Raw genomic sequence first — 22,659 nt, forward strand, 5'->3', positions numbered from 1 at the left:
TCAAAATCCTCGTCAACTTAACTAATTAGTTCAGATAGCTCTACAACTTCTATCGATTATTTTTTTGAGGTTAATTTATACACCGAAGCTTGAATTTCATTTGAGGATCACTGACTTTTTACATACATACATACATACATATATATATATATATATATATATATATATATATATATATATTCGGAGAATTAGATTAAGACAAATAATAAATAAACTAAGCAAAACGAAGGCACCAATGGCCGAATGTAACCGTGGACCGGATAATTAAATCGCTCTTAGAAAAGTGCGTCAGTGAAGAAATAATGATTAGTTAGAAATTGATCGTCGCCGTCAAAGGATTATTTTCGAATTGATTTTAAACAGTGATTAAAGAAGAACTTATTTAGTATGGATTGTTTTTTATTATTCTCATATTCAGATTAGAAGCTGAAGTATAATAAATATGCTCATGACATTTTAAATTTTGTTTAGAAAAGTTTGGTAATGAATTTTATGTAGTAATTGCTCTAAACATTGACATCGTGACAATTCACGATGATTAGAATACCGATTAATACTATTAACTTAGTAAGAGTAGAGTAATTTGCTAACCGCAGCAAGATGCCGTTGCTATCATAGCTTCAGTGTATACTGCTTGTGACATTTGAAATGTTGTTCAGAAAAAATTGCTCATGAATTTCAGGTAGCAATTGCTCTAAACATTAGCAACGTTAATTAATGTACATTCAGACAATTTTATAAAAAATAATAATGTCATTTCATAAATGGTGACAATTCAAGATGATTGAAATGCCGGTTAATACTTTGAATCATATCATATCTCACTTTGTCATTCTAAAGACACCCATTCTATAACCATTTGATGAAGAAACGACAATGTCTTTGAAATGGAAGAGGGGCTAATCATAATAAGAAATGAGCCATTAAGAAAAGTAAAGATACAACTGTGAATTTTTGATGTATTGTGAGAAATGTCTAGTGTTGAATCTTTGAACTTTTTTCCAGTCAGCAAGTTAGTCTTGCAAAAACTGAGTCTGTGATGGATCATATGAACATCTATGGCAATGTAGTGGATCACAGATGAGTCAATATTCTGATTGACTAGTATATTTTAGATTTTGATATATTTGAATGTTCTTGGCGTAAGCAAGAATAGTATACTTTGCCGCATACCTCTATACTGATAAACCATATACCTATTATGTCATCTGGTCAGAGCCGTTTTTTAAATTTTGTTTTGAGATATAGATGAGCTTATTTTAGAGAAATAATGAAATATTCCGAGAAATCTTATTTGTTCATAAATCACTTACATTATATACTGTTTTGAATTTATTTTAACTCTGGAGGAAAATTTTAGTTTCTTAGGTTGGTATCATTTAAATTGAATGTTTTGTCATTACTACTGCAAAGTGTAAAATCAACGAGAATTATTTTTCAAGATCAAACAATTCCGGACTGTAAAATGAACTTAATTGTTACGTCGGGGGTTCCACAAGGATCGAATCTCGGACCATTGCTTTTCATTATTTTTATTAACGACATGCTCAGTTATTTCTAAACAGGTTTGTTAAAATACGTTACCTTCAAAATAGATGGCGTTCATTTATCCCTTTGCTTATACGGTTTTAAATACCTTCGCTATAACAATCTTTGTTTTTACGCTTAGAGAAGGCTATTCGATTTTCACTTTTGTGAACGTTTTATCTAATTTGCATTATAACATGCATTTATTATAGGTAAGCTTGTAGTAGGCCTGTTACCACATTAATATCTTACAGTATACAAAGGGTTATCCAGACGACCGCTGAGAGTCCTGACGAAACTTTTGTTATGGTTTTTGTATAGAAAATCGTTAAAATAAAAAAATGTAAATTGTAACATTACTGACTTATTAATGTGACATGTGGTCAACATGTCTGTTAAGGAATGTAGGTAGGTGTCTTTTCTATTGACTGACTAAAGAAACTCTTTGAGTAAGTTTTAGATGAACTTGCTCAATCTATGAACAGTAAGTACTGTTCTACTAAGTTTATCAGTTTCAACCCATTGTTCAACATTTTTCGTCGCATATTACAAACAAATACGATCAATAAAAAGCTCATTTGCACTGCATGCAATGGGAGAATTCATAATTGAATGAATTTGTTAAGGTTATTTAAGTTTTTGATGAAACTTTTAAACCAACGAAACCAAATACCCCCTCTAGAATATTATCTTAGTATTATAAGTCAGTATTTTAGCAGCCGCTACTATTTCTCTCAAGGATGGATAATTTATAGAAAACTTCAAACTGTGATCATAACTAAAAAAACAATATATATATAAAGTACACAGTATTTTATTTGAATTAAACAGATTTTTACAATTATAATTAAAAACTGCAAAAAAACTTCGGGGAACTCTTTGTTTCTAAGGGAATATATATTTAAATATAATTTTATATACAAATCATACATTAATGTAAATATAGAGCTTGCCGAGTTTAATTGGTTTTAAGTCCTACTAGAATTTGAAAAAGTAAATCGGCTAGTGAGGCAAATATTGTAGATAAATAGATAAATAGAGGGGATAATATGAACGAACGCCGCTAAATGTTATAGATACCCTACATACAAAAGGGTAATGAAATAATAATGCACCATGTTCTAACATTATATATTTTAAAAATAGCCACAAATGAAAGGAAATAATGTTGGCATATAGCTGAGGGTGAAATAAACACTCCTCACACAAGTCAAAGAAGTAAAAGCAGTCGATCGTTTTTAATTTGAGATCAACAACAAAGCAAATTTACACAATGCTTAAATCACAACTTTTTTTTTACCTTCAGATTACTATATTGTAAATACAATTGTCAAAATAAAAGGATCTGTAAATATTACAATTATCAAAAATTCAATTTGTTTTAATATTCTAGTTTGCTCTTTGGGTGACACGAATAAAGTAACGTTTGAATATACTCAATATCATATGATTTAGTCTAATTTTAGTCCAAATATATATATATTCGATCAAATATTTGACGTAAAAGAATTAAGGAATACGTACAAAGAGTGACAGATTTGATAGAATAATCCAATATTTTCATTGGAAATATGCAACTAGTATCCATTTAGTACTTGTTTAATCAATTAGTTCCTTCCCTGAGTGATAATCGTGTATCGTTAAATACCGCATATAACTTTCCTCATAATAATTCAATATTAATTAACTAACCATTGTATAAAATTCCATGAAATATTGTTTGTCTGTAGCAAATTATTTTTGATTTAAGTTGTTCCAAATAACATGAGGAAGGTGCTGATATACTACAATTTTGCAAATGTGCTTTTGAGAGTAATCTCCACAAAGAAAAGATCTAATTAAAATTATCCATGTTTCTATTGTTTATTGTAGATACTACTATTAAATATTACAAAAATAAGTACGTAAAACTTATAAGATAGTAATTAAGTATTTTTTTTATTGTTGCACTTATTCAGATGTATAAACGTTATTTGTTGATTTACAACAAGTTGAGTATCTAGAGAGTGTAATTTTTTAATGAACTATCATTATATGTATTTTTTTAAATCAATTATTGAATCGAAACAATATAGCAATATGAATAAATAATGGTAAATACATTTTAAGTACAAATATAATACAACGATGCAGACATAATGTTTCAACCTCCGATTATGTGGATGTACTTTTAATTTGTTCAGTGTCAAGGTAATTTTTATTAATTTAAATAAATAGATGAATATTTTGTGATAGTAGTCCTGTTTATTTTCAATAAATTAGACTTAAAAATTTTCCACTAAAATATATACAGAAACTATGAAACTGTGACCTTTTTCATTAGATTATCTATTTATCATATCTTGTCACTCTATGATATCAGAAAACAGAAAAATTTAATAATACCGCAAAAGATAATTATGTACAACTTGATAGTAGATTTACATTGTCCAGTATGAATCATTCTTTTATATCAAACATGCTAAAAACTCGGCCTTACTCTTTTATATGTTTTTTTATTATTATTATTATTATTATTATTTTAGCTTAAGCTGTACTGAGTAGTAATAAAATTATAAGTTATTGTTAAAACATGTTTACTAGAACACACACTAAACTAGTCAAAATTATTATGTAATTATATAAAACATAGTATTTGGTAATTATAATAAATAATGACAGAACTTAGAGATAAAAGATAAATAGAGGTTGACAAAAAAATAATAATAAGGAAAGTACAGAACCGACATATCGAGTAAGGCGTCTGTATACATTCACAGATATGGTACGACTTAAAATATCTTATTAAAGAATTAAGGCTAACCTATAAATTAGCTATTTAAATAGTTCAATTAACAAGTGACGTTGGTCTTCAATAACTATGTCAATTTAATGTTGCTGCACTACTGTGACCGCATGGCAACAGAGTGAGATGCTGGTCTGTTTCACTATACTGTAGTCATTTAGTGCGGACTCCTTTCTTCTTCTTTCTCTTAAAGAAACAGCAACACCTGAAACAAAATAACAACCGTTTGTTGTCCATATGGCACATAAAAATCGACACGTAAAATTTGATGTACATAAATAATACCCACTTTGTTTCATCGAGGAGTTCGATTTCTTGCGGCTGAGTGATGGGCGTGTTGCTGTGTCCAGCGGTGGGGTCGTCTGTATTCAGTTCGCCATTCGTCGAGCTGACAACCTGCACAGAACCGTGTCGATCAGCGGGCGTTATGCCACCCAAAGTGCTTTGTTTTGAAGCCTCAGGCCACGCATTAGTTTTGTTTGTCTACAAAAAAACTCATGTTAAAACTTGCTTCGAAATGCTTATTATTCAAATGTTCATAACAATATTTGTTTAATTATTTTTGGATTCTTGCCACGATAGTTACCTGCACACCCTGCACTAATCTATTTCTTTATTTCTAATAATAATTATTATATCATTATTAATATGAGGGAGACTTATTATATATAATTATTTTTTCTTACTACCTCGGTCGAAAGTACGTATTTTGCTCCCCGGTTCCACGACAGAAAAATACTATTTTCTGTCGTGGAACCGGGGAGCAAAATACGTACTTTCGACCGAGGTAGTAAGAAAAATAGTATACACTACACGGGAAAAAAGTTTGAGATTCCTGCCCTGCGCGCCATATTGCCCGAGGCGTAGCCGAGGTAGTAAGAAAAATAGTATACACTACACGGGAAGAAAGTTCGGCTACGCCTCGGGCAATATGGCGCGCAAGGCAGGAATCTCAAACTTTCTTCCCTTGCAGTGTAAAATACTATTTATATGTTTTTATATAAAAAATAACCAATGTTGGTGTTCTGTTGATTCCAGAGTTCATAGAATAGTGCAAGTTATTAAAGTATTATAAATGCATTGCTGCAAATCAAAGTTGCTTGAACAGTCATTATTTCCAATAATTACACTGAATACATATATCAGAGCCCAGAGTTCCAACTCCATCAAGAATTCAATGACTCTGTAGTTCAGATATATTGAATAATCAATCCATGTCACGATCCAAAAATATAATATTTAGAATGAGTTTTTTTATTACTGTTTGAGTCATAAATACACAAATACATAAAGCAATTAATACATTTTCAAAGCAGAAATAAATTTAGTTAATGCGGTCTCAAATATAATTTATTTAATATATTAATCAGCAAAAAGGTTCCTTTTAAAAAAGTAAAACAAATCGTGCAAAAACAATATACAGTGAGTTTAAATTTAGGAAGCTTCATAGAGACACGTTTCTTTAAAAAATGAACTAAAGTAATGTTGAATGAAACGGTGTGCCTCTGCATTGTAACTCACAGTATAAACGTAACTTACCTTAGGTATTGCATGCCTGTCTCGACTATTCGGTGAAACAATCTCATGTGCGGTTGTTTGAAGAGAGCCTACAGGTGTACTCTACAAGAAAACGATGTCAGTCAAAATTGGGTTTTAATATAATTGAAATAAATTTTTATTTTAAAGCAGTCGGTTCAGGTTTACACATTATATGTTCACTAGCTTAAATTTGAAATACTAATCTATTCTACCAATAGCAATGTATAGATAATTATTGATGAAAAAATTGTTGTTTAATCTAATGAGTGGGTGATTTAGATCATGAAACATCTTGCTTACTTAACATTTTAACATTTAAAAATTAGTGAAAGCATATACACGCCATGATTTGTAAAATGTTATGGATATTACCAGGTCACACAACCTATAAACTTTCATTTGGGTGTGCTTATTTTGAACTACTTCGGGGTGGTAGTAATATTTAATGTAACATGTCTACTATTTAGCCTACTGATCGTAGTTTTAACTGGACCGTGTGTTACCTTTGCAGACTTTGTTTTTATTTTATTTGATGGTGGTGCATTTCTTACTAGTTGTAACATGTACAAGTTTGGTGGCTAATTAATAAAAATACATACGTTACTAAAAAAAAGTCAAGTAATTAGTCGACGTTAATTTGAAAATAAACTATGAACCAAAAGAAAAATTTTAATTTAAATGGCTTTTTTATATCTGAGTAATCAACCCTCACGTAAATTGCATTCAACTTTAGAATTGGGGATAGAATTCTGTACACACATTTTGGGGACACTCTCTTTCAGCATTTCTTAAAACTGCCCAACTTATTTAATTATGATCATTTCAAAGTTTATGAATCATAGATCATTTTCAAATTGACACCTTGTATAATATACAACACATATAAAAGTATTCTTCAGTAATGAGTGAAGACATTACCAGTAATCACCAATGAATTACAAAATCACTAAAAACTGTCTTAATTGTTTTTTTTATTTGGGTTAATCAAAGTAATCTCTAGAATCTAGAAACAGTGTGGAATAAAACATCGCCATACAACTTCCATGAATAAGTGTTTTGTAAGTTATAATAAGTATTATACAATTTACTATATAATATTTACATCTCAAGAGTAAATAGTGTGTTTTATCTTATTTTCCTAAATATTAGATGAAAGTAAATGTTTGAATTGAATTTTTTATTAGATTTATAGTTAATTAATAGAAATATATACGTTACTAAAAATAAAAAATCAAGTAGTCGTTAATTTGAAAACAAACTATGAACCAAAAATTTAAATTTAAATGGCTTTTTTATATCTGAGTAATGCACCCTCACATAAATTGCATTCAACTTTAACGGCCTGCATCTTCTGAATTGGAGGTAGAAACCTGTACACACATTTTGGGGACACTCTCTTTCACCATTTCTTAAAACTGTTCAACTTATTTTCATTTCAAAGTTTATGAATCATAGATTATTTTCAAATTGACATTGTATAATACACAATACACTATATAGTATAATAATACTCTTAAGTAAAGAATAAACACATTACCAGTAATCACCGATGAATTAGAGAATCACTAAAAACTTTCTTAATTGTTTTGTTATTTGGATTAATTGAAATAATCTCTTGTACAAGAAATAGCGTGAGAATAACCATCTCAAGAGTAAATAGTGTGTTTTATCTTATTTTCTTAAATGTTAGAAAAAAGTAAATGTTTGAATTGAATGTTTTGTTAGATCTATTGAAACATACCATAGTTTTCCCACTCCAATCGAATTCCCCATCTTCCGTGAAGCCTTTCCTCGTGAACAGTCCAGTGAACAAAGATCGGAGATACTCGTAGTCCGGTGTTTCGAAGAAATCCAATTTCCGTACGTAACGCAGGTAAGTTGCCATCTCTTCGGGGTGTCCTTCGCAGAGCGCCTCGATCGACGTCGCACGTTTAGTGTCCCCGATCTTTTGATACCGCTCCTTGAGCGTATCGGCTTTCAGACCCTGCCACGGTAGCGAACCCCTCAAGAAGTACATGAACATGTGGCCGAGCGCTTCGAGATCGTCTCGTCGCGACTGTTCTTTCCCGAGATGGGTGTTTATCGACATATACCTGGCGGTGCCCGTCAGCGATTTGTGTTCTCTGTAGGGTATATGTTTATTTGTTTCAATCTCAATATATTCTTTTGCTAAACCAAAATCTACGAACAAATACAAAATCGTTAATTTAAACATTGTCATTTGTCATTTCTGTTACTGGTACTTGCATGTACAATTCAGTAATTAACGTAATACTACATTGAAAGCTTACATACATAAAGCTTTAATAGAAATTTCATTTAATTTATTTTAATAAATAAATATTTATTGAGTAATTTGGATTCATTTAAAAACTGTATGGTATATAGTGTGTAAGTAAGTTCATTAGGATTTAGTTGTATGTTAATAAAAGTTGTTAGAGGGAGTTGAGCAAACAATTTGCTCATCTCCCACTAAGGAGAAACAAATATAAGTCATTGAAGTTGATTTTAAGGGAAATCCGTTATTACCAAATGTACGATAATAATAAAAAATATACTTACCTATAATATGAATAATTTTTTCTCTTTTTGTACTAGTTCGCCCAATTAAAAAATTTTCAGGTTTTACATCCCTGTAGATCAAGTGTCTAGAGTGAACATATTCAATTCTGTGTAACTAAAAAAAAAAATATTTACAATTAATATGATAATTTAAAAGAAATAAAATTTCTGAATATTGCAAACATATTATGACATACAGCTTGTCCATGAATTATTTCCGCTTTAAATTAACAGAGACTTTAATCATTGATAGAAAGTAGAGCAATTTTTTTAAAATTCAACTAATTTTTGTCTTGGTTAATATGTTCAAAAAAATGTATATTAAAAATTAACTTCCCTTTATAAATTTAACAATTACATAGTTAAACAATAAAAAAAAATAAAAAGTTTAATTTTACTAATGATTGTTTTGGGCTGACAAAAAGTAGAGCAACTTATGCAATTTAAAGTTTTATTACTACAAATAATTTGTTATTAGTATTTTAATTAATTCTACACTAATATATTGTAAAATTCCTATAATTATGCATAACTACCAAACAAATTGACACAAATATTTTGAAGTGTGCTTCGGCTCATTATCTTGTTGAAAATAATGTTTTAGTGACATTTTTATCTGATACGGTACCATGTTGTTCCTCAATATTTCTTTATATATAAAACGATCCAAGATACCCTCTATTCAAAAAAGTGGGCCCATTCCAAATCCTGAAAAAACATTACAGACCTGTCGCCGTGTTTAACAGTGAGTACGGTAAACTTTTTATGAATATAATTTTTTATTTTTACATATAAAATCCCATCACTGCTAACCAGATTGAACTTGATTTCATCACACCAGAAAATTCTCGTTTCCAGTCATTTAAAGTCCAATATAAAAAGGGCCTGGTAAACTCAACTCTGGCTTGTCTGTTCCTCTCTGATAGTAGTGGTTTTTTGACTGGCCTCTTCGCATGAAGACCCCCCTTGTAGTAATCTATCTCTTACGATTCTTGAAGAAACATTGATTCCAAGTTGTGTCTCAAGTAGACTTTTTATTTTGCTAGAACTCAGGAAAGAATCTTTTTTAGAGTGGGATAAAATTTGTTTATCTTGAAGAAACCTTTGGTTTTTCTTGGTCCTTCAGTTTTATTTTTTCCTTTCACATTACCAAATCTTGAAAATTGTTGTAAAACACGCGTTATAATCGATCTATATTAATTTTTCTCTCACCGGATTGAAAGAACGATATAATCAGTAATTTTAGTTCGAAAAATAATTTCTTTCCACGAGGCATTGTATTAATTTAGTTTACTTTGGTATATACTGTAAAATTAAAATGTATTGTGGATTTTGTAGACATTTACTAAAAAGTTGCTCTACTTTTTGCCAGTTGAATATTTAGTTTTTTGATTTAAAACTAACAGAATCATTTTTAATACAAGAAATATTCACTCACTTTTCTCAAATCAAACCTTTTTCCGTTCTCCATAAACTTCTCAATGTATTAGTTAAGTGAATCATTTTAAACGTCTCTTTGATCTTACACAAATGTCTACAAATATTATCTTCAATATTACCATTCCATACTTATTTTACTAGTTTATATTGTTTGTAAAAGATACACCACTTAAGTATAATTGTTTTTAAAGTGATTTACATAAATTCACTACTAAATGTTTTCCTTTGGGAAATAAATAGATTGTCAGTTTATAAAAGTTATTCATTTTAATGGATTCGAAAATAAATCAATCAGTGTAAACTTGTAATGACGTCACAACAGTTTCAAACTTCAAAAACCTACACATCCTTGGGCTTCAAACTAAAACAGAAATTCCCACTACAAACGTTTAAATAAATTTTGCCAAATTAGCTATTGTAGATATCAAAAATGAAATTCAGTTAATGTTCTCTATTTTATTGAACACGATTGACATTTTGTGATTATTTGAGATATTCAAGATTTACAAATTTAGCTAGATGTCAATTAATGGTAATTATCTTCAAGTATTTTATCAATTGATGGTAGAGATTGAACAATGTTTCGAACATAAAAAATCGCTAAACTAATGCAACGAAAACATTTTTATTTAATTTAAACATTGAACGACACTAAATTTACAGAACATAAAATTTAAAAAAAAATATGCAGGTCCAGAACTTTTATGTATAACATTTAATTTACTGTTCCACCATACAGAACATTTTAAGGTAGTTTGGTTGCACATTTCCTCATCATAATACATATAGGTACGCAATAGGTATGATTCAGATAGGAACGGTAAATTTTTATAGTTGTTTATGTGTTATAACGCCATTTCTTAATACATGATCTGCATGCTTAATACGCCAATTATTTAACGTTTTAAACCATTAAAAATATATGTTGGAAATAAATTATTTTAATTGTTAAACAACATACACATATACATTAAAAAAATCAGATTAATGTCTCATATTTAGTTCTCTATAAATCTCTAATGAATCAAATACGTAAAACACCGTGTATACAATGAACAAAAATATATAATAATGATGGAAGATATTAAAGATATTACTTACCAACTGAATTGCAATCATTAGTACAGTCTTGAGTGTAAATTTTCTGTCACACATATCAAAGAGATCTTCTAAGCTTGGTCCTAGCAGTTCCATAACTAATGCGTTATATTTGCCACAAGGACCAAAATAGTACACATCGGGGATGCCCTCTGTAACTTTTTTATTATTAACAACACTATTATAATTTTATTTGAAATTGGTCTATACATATATACAATACATATAAAATAATATAATATAGAGTAAGTGATATATTCCAAAGTCCCATTCATTCACCCTTACTGTTAAGCTCTTCTGTTCAACACAACTGTATAGACTTACATTCTTATATTAAACAGTTTACACAAATGAATGGATTTATTAAAAAATAAATAAGTGGTAAATCTAATGAAATTCTATGTCGTTATGCTAATACCACGATAATTAAGCAGTGTTTACGAGGGCGAAAGACTTAAAGTGCTTTGTTGTAATTTCTGTACATTTTCGTAAATGACTGAAAGTAATAAAAACTCAAAACTCAACTAAAATAAATCTAAAACAGAAGTAACTTAAATTTTCTCTGTAACTTTAAGTAATGGGTAAGAATCAATTTAATGTACTGTAAAAAATCAAAAATTACTACCCTCATCTAAATGCAATTTTTTCCAATCTTTTAAAAATGTGTTTTACCATAAAATTACATCATGGAGGAGTATGAAATAAAAAAGTACAATCAATTGAATTATTCTAAATAATTTCAAAAATGTAATAATTGATAAATAAAGCAACAAATTAAAACTTAATATATATGTAAACGAATCAATCTAGAGATGATTACATACTTAGATCATGAGTAAGCATTGCTATTCAGAAAATATATTCTCCCATTTCCCTTGTTCAATAATTTTAATTATATTTTACAATAAATATTCAAATATTGTGCCAGAGCACAATAACAATGGATTAGAAGTGCCACGAAGTGAAATATTGAGTTGTTAAAGAAAATTAAAAGGCAAGACTACGACTTGCTGTAACAAAGAATATAAAATAAAGGTTTGAAAAGGTAAATATGAGAAATGTTGGAAGTTTTATTACTCTAGACTGCATCTCTTAGCATTGTAAGAGTTCAATTTACAAAGTAAATGTCAGAGTCAATTCTGAACCTCCATAATATTGTCTTAATTTGTGTGGTAATGTGGAAACTTCATCACAATGATTTTAGAAGGTGATTAATCTTATTACTGATTGATTAAACAGACTGAACTTAAACCCTTTTTATTTACGGTTTGTAATTTATATTTTTGGTTCTAATTATGGTATTTATTATTATTTTGGTCTATTCAAGTGGTGTAATTTGTGCAAATTTGCTTTATGAATTTAAAAATGCGTTGGTAGAAGATGGTGTAAATGATGAAGTCCTTAAACTGAGATGAATCAACCGCCAGAAAGAGACTTCGTGCAATGAATTCGATCTAAAACTTGACAAATGGATTCCACATAAATTAAGTGAGGATAACAAAATTAGGCGCTTGTCAATTGCCAATTCTCTCCTTGGACGCAACTCAAATAGGCCTTTATTGATCGTATTGTTACATGCGACGAAAAATGGGTTGATTACAATTTCCCACAAGTCGGCAAGACAATTGCTTGAAGCTGATAAACTTGATGGAACGGTAGTTAAAAAAGTTTTTTCGTAATTACAAAAAAGAAGTTATTATCCCCGAATAACATAACATATGTTTAGAGAGGAAAACATTCCGGAAATATTTGGAAATTGAAAACGTTCCCAAATTGATTAAAAGACCCTAAGAAAGAAAGTTCCAGTGAATATTCTTAACTGACAAATATTTGATGTTTAATGGGAACTTTACAGTGGCACATCACTGAACATACATGTATATCATATGACATGAGTCATGACATACAAAATATTCATATTATAAGTGACCAGGTTCTACCAATGGGCTACCAATGGGGTTACTTGAAGATTCATGTTGTGAGTTGTAATACAACTGGAAAAAATTTGGAGACGAAGTTATATGAGGTTAATAATTTAATTAATTCATATTATTGGAATACTGAACAGTTAACAATTAAAGTGAATTGGATTTGAAATATGAATATTATTAAAAGTTTAATATTAAAAACCAAGTGTCTGGTCTAGATTGGATAAATTATATTAATAATAATAAAGTGTTATAGTTATATCAAACAATACAAGTCAATATAATAGATAATAAACTCGATAAGGAACGATTTAATAAGTCAAATTTATATGTAAATGAAAGCAAGTATTATTTATACATAAGTATAGGATAGCACTCCACATAATCAAATATAATAATACTATAATATTTGACTGTGATGATCATTCCAGCTAGATATTTACCTTTCATGAGATTAAAACTATTAGTAATAACACGTTCTATGCATTTCAATTTTTAGTTGTTATTTTCACTTTATGCATATTTTATGTTGTGAAAATAATAATGTAAATAGTAATTTAATTAAATATTATTAATGTATATAGAAAATATGATTAAATATATAAAAAAATAAACAACAAACCCAATACGAATTTACATTCACATTTTTATAAATATAAATTTGTTACCTTCTGAACTTTTCTTATAAATTTTCAACTTCAACACACGTATAAAAAATACAAAAATGTTTGTATTTAATTTAAAAAATGAATCAACATTTAAAATTTCTAATTATAGTTAGAAAATGAGAGAAATGATTTTGAATTTTATTTATATTTATATTTTAAAGACTTCCATTAATTAATTATCTTTTCATTTTTAATAATTTTTATTTAATTTATTTAAAAAAGTCTGTTAATGTTGTGTGTTATAGAAAGAAATATTAAGTTATCAAAGAAAATGAAAGGTTGAGCTGCGATATGAGAATTTAAAATAAGTTTTAAAAAGGTAAACATGAAAGATGGTGGAAGCTTTATCATACTTTAGAATGCATGTCTTAGTATCGTAAGGGTTCAATTTACAAAGTAAATATCAAAATGAATTATGAACCACATAATAATGTCTTAGTTGTGAGGTAATTTGGAAATTTCATCACAATAATTCTAGGCATACTAAGGTTATTAATCTTATTACTTGTTGAGTGTACGAGCCGGATTTAGACCCTTTTTAATATAATCTCCAAGAATCATTAATGAATACAATTATCTGTAATGCATAAAAATTTCCAAATTTCAATGACAATTGCGACTATCTAAATATTAAACAAACTTTGTTAACTATATGGCTTAAGATATAGATAAAGTTTAAACATTTCACTCGGCATTTACACAAATAATAATGAAATATATTATTATACATACCGTGACTGCCCAATAATTTATAAAATCTATATTCCAAATGCAGTTGTGGCGCTTTGGATTTCATCGGTTCCATTTTTATGGCTACATGCTCGTTATTGTACAGGTTTTTTCCTAAGCGAAGTTCACCAAAATTACCACAGCCAATCTTTTTACCTACACGAAAGTTTGGCCCTACCATGAGGACCCCGGAACTAGAGTTCACACTATGACGGTTGCCATGCGATTCGTTAATACCTAAAAAATATATATAAATTTAGCATATAGCAAATCGATGCCTGGACGAAAAGTTAACAATAAATATTTCAAAACTCTCATCTGCACCTAAACGTTTTCACGTTTTTTTTATTAAGAATGTGAAAGATACAACTTTTGTCTCTTTACATCGATCTCCTATTCAGCAGTTGTGTCGTTGGTCATAATAAACCTTGGGATAAATTACTAATTATTTAATATAAATCTATGTATATAAAATACAACGAAGTTTTGTTAAAAAAGCACCTAACAGGAAACTGGTTAAATAACAAGAAAAGATTTAAAATTATATTTAACAATCTTTACAATTCTGGAATATATATGTTGTACGTTTTGACTTTTATGTCACACTTCAATTAAGAAGGTTCTATGAAAAATGGGGAAAAAACAATACAATCGTTTTCTTATTTATAATAATGTGATTTAAAATCACTGATATTTAAATTTACATGTATATTCTATTTACATATGTCGACTATTTACACAGTCCTTTAATATCTACACCTGTAATGTATGTTGATCAACAAATAGTACCAAGTGATCGATATTGTAGCTTTATTCCACAAAATGGAAATTTATATAAGTGTCCTCCTAGAAGCAACTAGCACATAAGAATAGTTGTAATGTAAAAGTAAATATTCTATACTATTTGTATATCAAGTAGTATTAATTTTTTTGTGTAATTTAAACAGTTAAATGATGTTCCTGAGAGTATGTGGGCTGGCAATTCTAAGAAAGTAGACCAGTAGGTGTGCAAAATATTTATCAGAAACTGTATCCAATATTAGAGGATTAGATAGTGTATGTTAGAGAGCAATGAAAATATCAGATCAGATACCGAGAATCAATATTATTATTACGCATGTGACAACATTCGCACTTCCTACCTGATTCAATATTATGCAAGCGGCAATATCCTATTTTACTTTATTAAGTCCTCGATATAGAGGGAGTTCTTATCAAAAATATTCACTTTTACCACTAGTGAAGAGAAAGAGCCAACCCAGGAGATGATTAAGGAATTTTTATTAGTTAATTAAATACTATCGGAAACAATCAGAAGTATTCGTAAAATTTAGTCATTACTTTTCTCACATTGAATTGTTATCGTAAGTCTCAATAAATGATTAAGAATTATGAAATGTTGAACTATAACTGTAATATAAATTATTAATTAAAAGCTAATTAGTAGGAAGCAATATGGAAATCACACACATATTTTGATTATTATTAGGTCTACGTGTTCCATTTTAGCTCCTAATTTTATAGTGCCAAAGATAGACATAAAGTTTACTTTGTCATAGTTACACATTACCATCCATACATACAATACATATAGACGTATATTTATTTTCAACTTAACCATTGTTATGCTTACCATGTCGTTTAGAATTTTTCTTCTGGTCCGTTTTATCCATTTTTGAACCTGTAAAGATAAAACAAATTTATAATACAATTGTATTAATTATTTTTCTATAAAAAATAATGAGTATAAATTTGTTGTATATAGTTGTATACAGAGAAAAAACTATCCAAAAATGTCCTAAATTAATAGCTTTGACTATATTTGCAAACCAAAGTTTAATTTTTCTTAATGTGAGTTGTTACAAGTAACATTTTGAGATCTCTGATTATTCAGATACTAAAACTGTCTTCTGTTATGTAATAATACAGTATAACTATTGCTATCAAAATAGCTTTCAACAGAGAATAAAAATTTCTCTCAAATAAGAGATCACCTTTTCCATTAACATAACATGGACAACATGGACAACATTTACATTTTACATGGTTTACATGGTTACGAAGTCTATGGTATGTATATCTTGTTCCATTCAAAAGTAACGAACGAGAGGTAATAAAAGATACAGATGAGTTTTTATCAATTGTCACGTGGATAATCCATCATACAACCTAGCGATTATATTATTATTAAAGTCCTTTTTAGATTAGATATGAATTCTCCTTTATTTCAATAACAAGAGTGAAATGACACAAGCATAATTTAATTTATGATACCTTTAATTGTTAACTTTAAAAAGGTGGGATCAATATTAAAGCAACCACCAAAAAAAGTTGGAGGTCGTATTTGTATTTGACTTACAGATGTATGAAGGTTCACTTTGTTTTATGAATAGTTCAATTAAATTTATTAAACAATTTACCTAGTTGGGACTTATAAACTTACTGATTAGCAAGTTCACAGAGAAAAATATTTTTCAAAAATAAGTATAATAAATAAAAATGTTGAAAATACAGAAGGTTGACAGGAAATTTATTAACCAGCAGTGGCCACCAAAATCGAATCCCTATAATTAGTTTTGCGGACGAAACCAGCAAGTTCGAACAGAATTAGTTATAGACGGTAATAGAAGATAATGAACCAGACTTAGACTCTGTTTCATTTGACATCAATTATAACAATTTTTTAAATCGACTCGAAAATATCAGATAGGATGGAATTTTTTCCACTCGTATGTGTTAGAACAGCAGTGATCCATTCATTACGTTACGACAATGAGAGAACTTATCTGTAGATCTGTCACCATGGTGTATTGTTATTGTTATCACCTTTTAATACGTATTTTTATCAAGCAGATTGCTCGATTTATGGCGTTTTGTTACACTTCTAACTTCAAATTTTAGTTAATAAATAAACAATTTTCAAATTACATTTATTTATCATCGAAGGATCAAATTTAAAACACGTCAGAGTTCACTTCTTGAGTAGTTTCTTATGAATATAATTTATTTACATTTGATTTGAAGCTTTCGGAGGTTCCTTAAAATAAAATAAAAAAATTTTAGGTAACTAGCTCTATTTAAGGGTCAAAAAGAAAAAATCAAAAGGAATAATTTTAAATTGTTAGTTTGATTGATTTTCCATTTATTAGAATATAGAACAGAATATAATTTTATCAATAAAGCAATAAAAAATTTGATTTGTGCTGATTTTGTATCTAAAATGAGTCTATGACATAATTAATAAAAAATTTCTGATTGAACAGTGTGATATTTTAAATGGTTTCTTTAATCTATATAGTAAATTTAAAAACAAGTTATTTCACGAAACACTGAAGTGTGTAAGAATGTAGTCAAATTAATCTTATTAACGGCTTGGGAAACCAACAAATTAAATAACGAACTAAAATTTTATTTTTTCACAATAATCATATTAAATTAATCAATAGCTATAGAATTATGAAGAAAAATGTGTGTTTTTAATAACTCAAATAATAAATATAAGTTTAAGATTTACTTAAAATTCAATAATTATATAATATTTGTATCTTTAAATTTGATCATTGGAAGGCAAGTGAGGGTTGTACCATAAAACTCCATTGGCCGCTACATGACTCAAACTAAATCAATGAAAAACTAGTAAAATATTTGTAAGGCCATGACAGTGGCTAACTACAACGGTACGTGACGAAAATATTCCCATAGGACTTTATTTTATTTACCTTAGTTGTAATGTACAATTTTATGTTAAGAGTGACGCATTTAAGACGAAAACTGCACTTGTTTATTTTTTTATCTTTTACATCTTCATTTTGATGAATAAAGAAAGATACAGGAAAAAGGAATACTCGCTCTTTAGATAATTTTATTTCTCAAATACCGTAAAAGATATTCATTAACAAAAATTAACAATCAGTTCACAATGATCAGAAGTGTTTTTACTGGAGATAAAGAAACTTCACCCTTACTTCAACCCTTTTTCAATTGAAAAGTTAGACAAGTTTCAAAGTAAAGTAGTTTAAGTATATTTATATAGTTTAATTTTTCCTTAATGTATTAGCTGCCATTAACAATATTATTAATAAAGCAGGCTAATGACCTAAGTTGTGGATGCCTTAGAAAAAAAAAGGAAAGTCGGAAGTCCAGTGGGCAAGGTCAATATAATGTTGTAAATGATTAGTTAAATATGTATATTTTTTTATTTTATTGTAACACACAATAAAGCTATGGCCCGAAATTACTAAAAGTCACCAGTTGCACCTATTCCCTTTGTCATTTAATTCCATATAAAAATCAACTGAGGTTTAAAAATCTTATTTAATATCATATTCTGCACTAAGTACCCAAATAATATCTACTTAGTTGCAACTTCCACAACTAGTTTATTTTCTATTGTCTAATATTAAGATAGGGATTTCTAAAATTCTTTATTGGCCACTAAAATTATGATTCAACGATATTACCATTAATGATTATTAAACATAGCACAGTATTTAAGAACTGATAAAAATTATATATTGTATTATTTTTAAGTTATTAAATATGGAATTATTAAAACATAAAAATAAATTTAAACAAATAATTTTCATAATATAAGTAAGACTATCTATACAAGAGAAGAGACTAAAATTATTTAAATAAAGGTATAATACATTGACCTTCTACCAAATATTTTCATACATACCAATATGACATTGTAAACTGATAATACAAAAAAATATAGCAAATATTTATTAGATTGGTAATTATATATTTGAAAGCATACTACTGCTCTATATCAATCATAATAACAACTGATCAAATATTAAAAAAACGAGACAGAAGCCATTTTAATTCCATTAATTTGAGAATATTAATTTAAGAAGATTTGTAGTTTCTTAGTTGAACATAAGATTTAAAACTGTCTAAATCAATATTTTTATTATTTATTTGCATTTTTTAATACATAAACTAATTATAAGATTATTATTATTATTACATACAATGTAAAAATGTTTTTTTAATTAAATAAATTAAATGAAACAATTTTCAGCACGCTCTATACAGATTTATTAACCTTTACTTTTTTAATGTTAGATCTTAATAATTTTATAGCAAAAGACAAAGTTGAGCTCAAAGTATTCAAATACCTTAGTAACAAATTATTTTTACAAAAAAAAATAATTATAATAATCTTATGATAAACTGTCTTTAAACATATGATATTATTTTAGAGCATTCATCTAATTATTTAAAAAAAATGTTACGATTTTAATCAGGAAGTCGCAAAAGTGTTTTAAGCAATTGAATTTATTATAAAATTAATTATTATATACAAAATGAAATGAATCCACTTTCTATATTTTATACAAGGAATATTTGTGTATTTGGCAAATTTAAATATATGGGAAAAATTTAAGACAATATAATTTATTGTTACATTTAATATCTGCATTATTTTCAAATGTTTTTATCATAAATTATAATTTCTGACAAAAAATCAGTTACTTGTATTTTCTTGTAACAATCATAATAAAACAAAAAATATTTTCAACAATATAAATTCATTATAATTGATAAAATTATATAAACAGCAATGTTTTGAACATATTTTGCTTTGGTACGTCATGAACACAAATCGCATTATTTAAATGCTGTTCTTGATAAGATATCACAATTAGATTATCATGTCACAGGATTTAACTAAATGAAAATATATTATTTATATTAATATAAGAAGATTAAATATAATATAAACTAATATATATATATATATATATATATATATATATATATATATATATATATATATATATATATATATATATATATATATATTTGTTTATTCTAATCTCTCATGTCACTTAATTTGTCACTGAACCTAGTAAAGATGATGAGAATTTGGATGATAATGATGATACTGATGATTCAGATTTTTACAAAAAGAAGAATCATTCACCCATAGACATAATATATAGAGCATGCATAACTAAGGAAAGTGACATTTTAGATAATGAAATAATTTGTAAAAATGGAATCATTTAAACAAATCACCTACATAAGGTTTACATAGGTTAAACAGAATAAATAAACCATGTATAAATATTATTGAAATAATGTGCAAAATAGTAATAGTTTTGTGGTTTGTTTTGGGATGTAATCTTTGACATTTAGCTAAAAGAAACAATAATTTACTAAAGTAGTGGTACTCACCGTTTTCTTGTAGTATTTTATGCTATAAAACCTTTGGATTAAAACTGAAGCAATACATGGAAATGTTGTACTTCACAAAGTCATCTTCTAACGTTTATATCACATTTTGTTACTATCACAGTTATTTTTTAAAATCCACATAAAAACACAAAGTAATAAATGAGAGAGATGGAAAAATTGCACAAATAAAATAAATAATAATTAGTTATAGTCTATAGTTGACGATATCTGAAGAAATGTCATTTCATATCCATATTCCGTGGTTAGGTTTCAATGAATTAAACGCCATTATACATTACATACCCGGTCATTGGAATTTTTTGCACTGAAAACCGATATTTTATGTTTCGAACCATCAATAGAATCACTCTAACAACTCAAAACTAGATTTGCACAACACAATGTATCCTAAAAAGGTCTTTCTAATTCCAAAAATGCACCTTATACGCCAAGTCCTTGCTACAGAGATTGTGCCGTACCATTGACTTTAGCTCTTCGACGCAACCGCGCATGCGCCAATTTATATTTCCGATATAATTTGCATTTGAAGGTAGAAAAATTATTATTCTCAAATCCTTTAGATTTTTTTGCCCTTTCAAATCATATTTTGCAAACAAACGATCATAAGCTTTTAATGAAATTGTAACAATATAACTAGAAGAAAGCGTGATACTGATGAAGGCGTGGTGAATCATATGTTACGTCTCCATGGCAACCGATGTAATTGTTTTTAAAACTTCCCGCGCCAGATATTTCGATCAATTTATTACAATATTTATTCAAGTCAAACTAAAATGATTCTATAATCATCCATTTTGATTGTCATTGGCAAATTTAAAAACTGACTAAATAAATTTATTGGTACGTTTATTGTTTACACCACTTTTTAATTGTTTTTAATTATGAATTATAATCGTTAATGATTTTTAGCACATGAGCCAACTGAAGAAAAATTAGTCTCTCGTGTTGTTCTCAGATTAGGAACCCCGACCTAATTTTAAATTTTTTACTTAGAGGAAAAAAAATTAATAGAGGAAAAATATAAATAAAAATACATATTAACACACTATAGGCGGGCAGCAAAATAGTCCAAACTAAGTTGTTGAATTATAACAAAAAATAAGAGATAATTCTTTCAGTTCCGTATGTAAACCAATAGAGTAAAATTATCTCACCCCGCTTTTAAAGTAAGTACATTCAAAAAGGTAAAAATTACCCGGTCCACTAACAATCAACAGTTCTCGAGACGGGTATTTTTACCCGACCCGCTCATAGTGTGTTAACAAAAGAAATATGTACAAGTATATTTTTTTGTAAGAAAGTTGATCAAAACTAAAAAAAAAATTATTAATTATTACAACAATATAATAATAACGTTTCCCAAAAGGAATAAAATACAATATATTTCAAATTGTTTTAATTTATGAGTGTCATTTCACGTAAATATATTTGATGTCCCCTTGAAATATGTGTAAGTATATATGTAAATACAAAGCGATCAAAAATGTCTGACCGTGACGTTCCCTTGAAAAATGATGTGTAGAGAACCTCGATTACCGACCTAGGCGTGACAGAATTTTTTCCGGGTAAATGAAAAACACGGATAAACAAAATATTTTATTATTCACTTATTTTCCTAAATGTAACATTTATTTATTATTTTAAATGTCTAAAATAGAAAGACAACTAGCTATGAATTACTTGTTTAACAATTCTTTTATTTAAAAATTACCGGTTAGTCAGGAAGAATCCGACGTACAACTGCGCATGCTTACTTGCAGTTCCACCGTAGTTGCTAGTTCCTTTTAAAAATTTTTAAAATGTAATTTTAAGAGGACAAAAAAGTTTAATAACTGTCACTGGTATCATTAATGACACATGAAACGGAATAATAATTTCATGGTATGCTAATAAATAATATGTTTCATCTATTAAATGGTACTTACTAACATTGCCAAAATTTAATTTCATGACTATTATTAGAATAAAGAATGAGAATTTTATAGAATTGTTGAAAGAAAATCAACACACTTAATTATAATGAAACTAAATAAAGCCGACTTGATAAATATAAAATTTAAATAAAAATCTAAATCTAAAATCTAAATATAGACCCCTATAAATTTGTTGTAAAATATTAAATGCATCTGACGCGGCAAAATGCATTATTAGTGATTATGAAAAAGTAATGCCA

General features: G+C 27.9%; 1 protein-coding gene across 5 annotated transcripts; it reads right to left on the bottom strand.

Annotated features, from left to right (window-relative positions):
• Positions 1-2,642: 2,642 nt before the first annotated feature.
• On the bottom strand, positions 2,643-20,949 carry LOC109601062 (casein kinase I). Of its 5 annotated transcripts, XM_049965882.1 has the most exons (11): positions 20,466-20,949; positions 15,910-15,957; positions 14,280-14,513; positions 10,955-11,109; positions 8,414-8,528; positions 7,593-8,032; positions 6,806-6,808; positions 6,355-6,429; positions 5,852-5,932; positions 4,602-4,795; positions 2,643-4,517 (listed from the first exon to the last, which is right to left on the bottom strand). In XM_049965882.1, the coding sequence occupies exons 2-11, from the start codon at positions 15,947-15,949 to the stop codon at positions 4,466-4,468; spliced, it is 1,389 nt and encodes a 462-aa protein (XP_049821839.1). In that variant the 5' UTR covers positions 15,950-15,957; positions 20,466-20,949; the 3' UTR covers positions 2,643-4,465. The 5 variants fall into 5 exon arrangements, with proteins under 5 accessions (XP_049821839.1, XP_019873006.1, XP_049821829.1 ...); XM_020017447.2 differs by lacking the exons at positions 6,355-6,429; positions 6,806-6,808 and having other exon boundaries at positions 4,602-4,708; XM_049965872.1 differs by lacking the exons at positions 6,355-6,429; positions 6,806-6,808 and having other exon boundaries at positions 20,769-20,947.
• Between the last annotated feature and the right edge of the window lie 1,710 nt (positions 20,950-22,659).

The sequence above is a fragment of the Aethina tumida genome, chromosome 1 (genome assembly GCF_024364675.1).
Source record: "Aethina tumida isolate Nest 87 chromosome 1, icAetTumi1.1, whole genome shotgun sequence".
NCBI lineage: Eukaryota > Metazoa > Arthropoda > Insecta > Coleoptera > Nitidulidae > Aethina > Aethina tumida.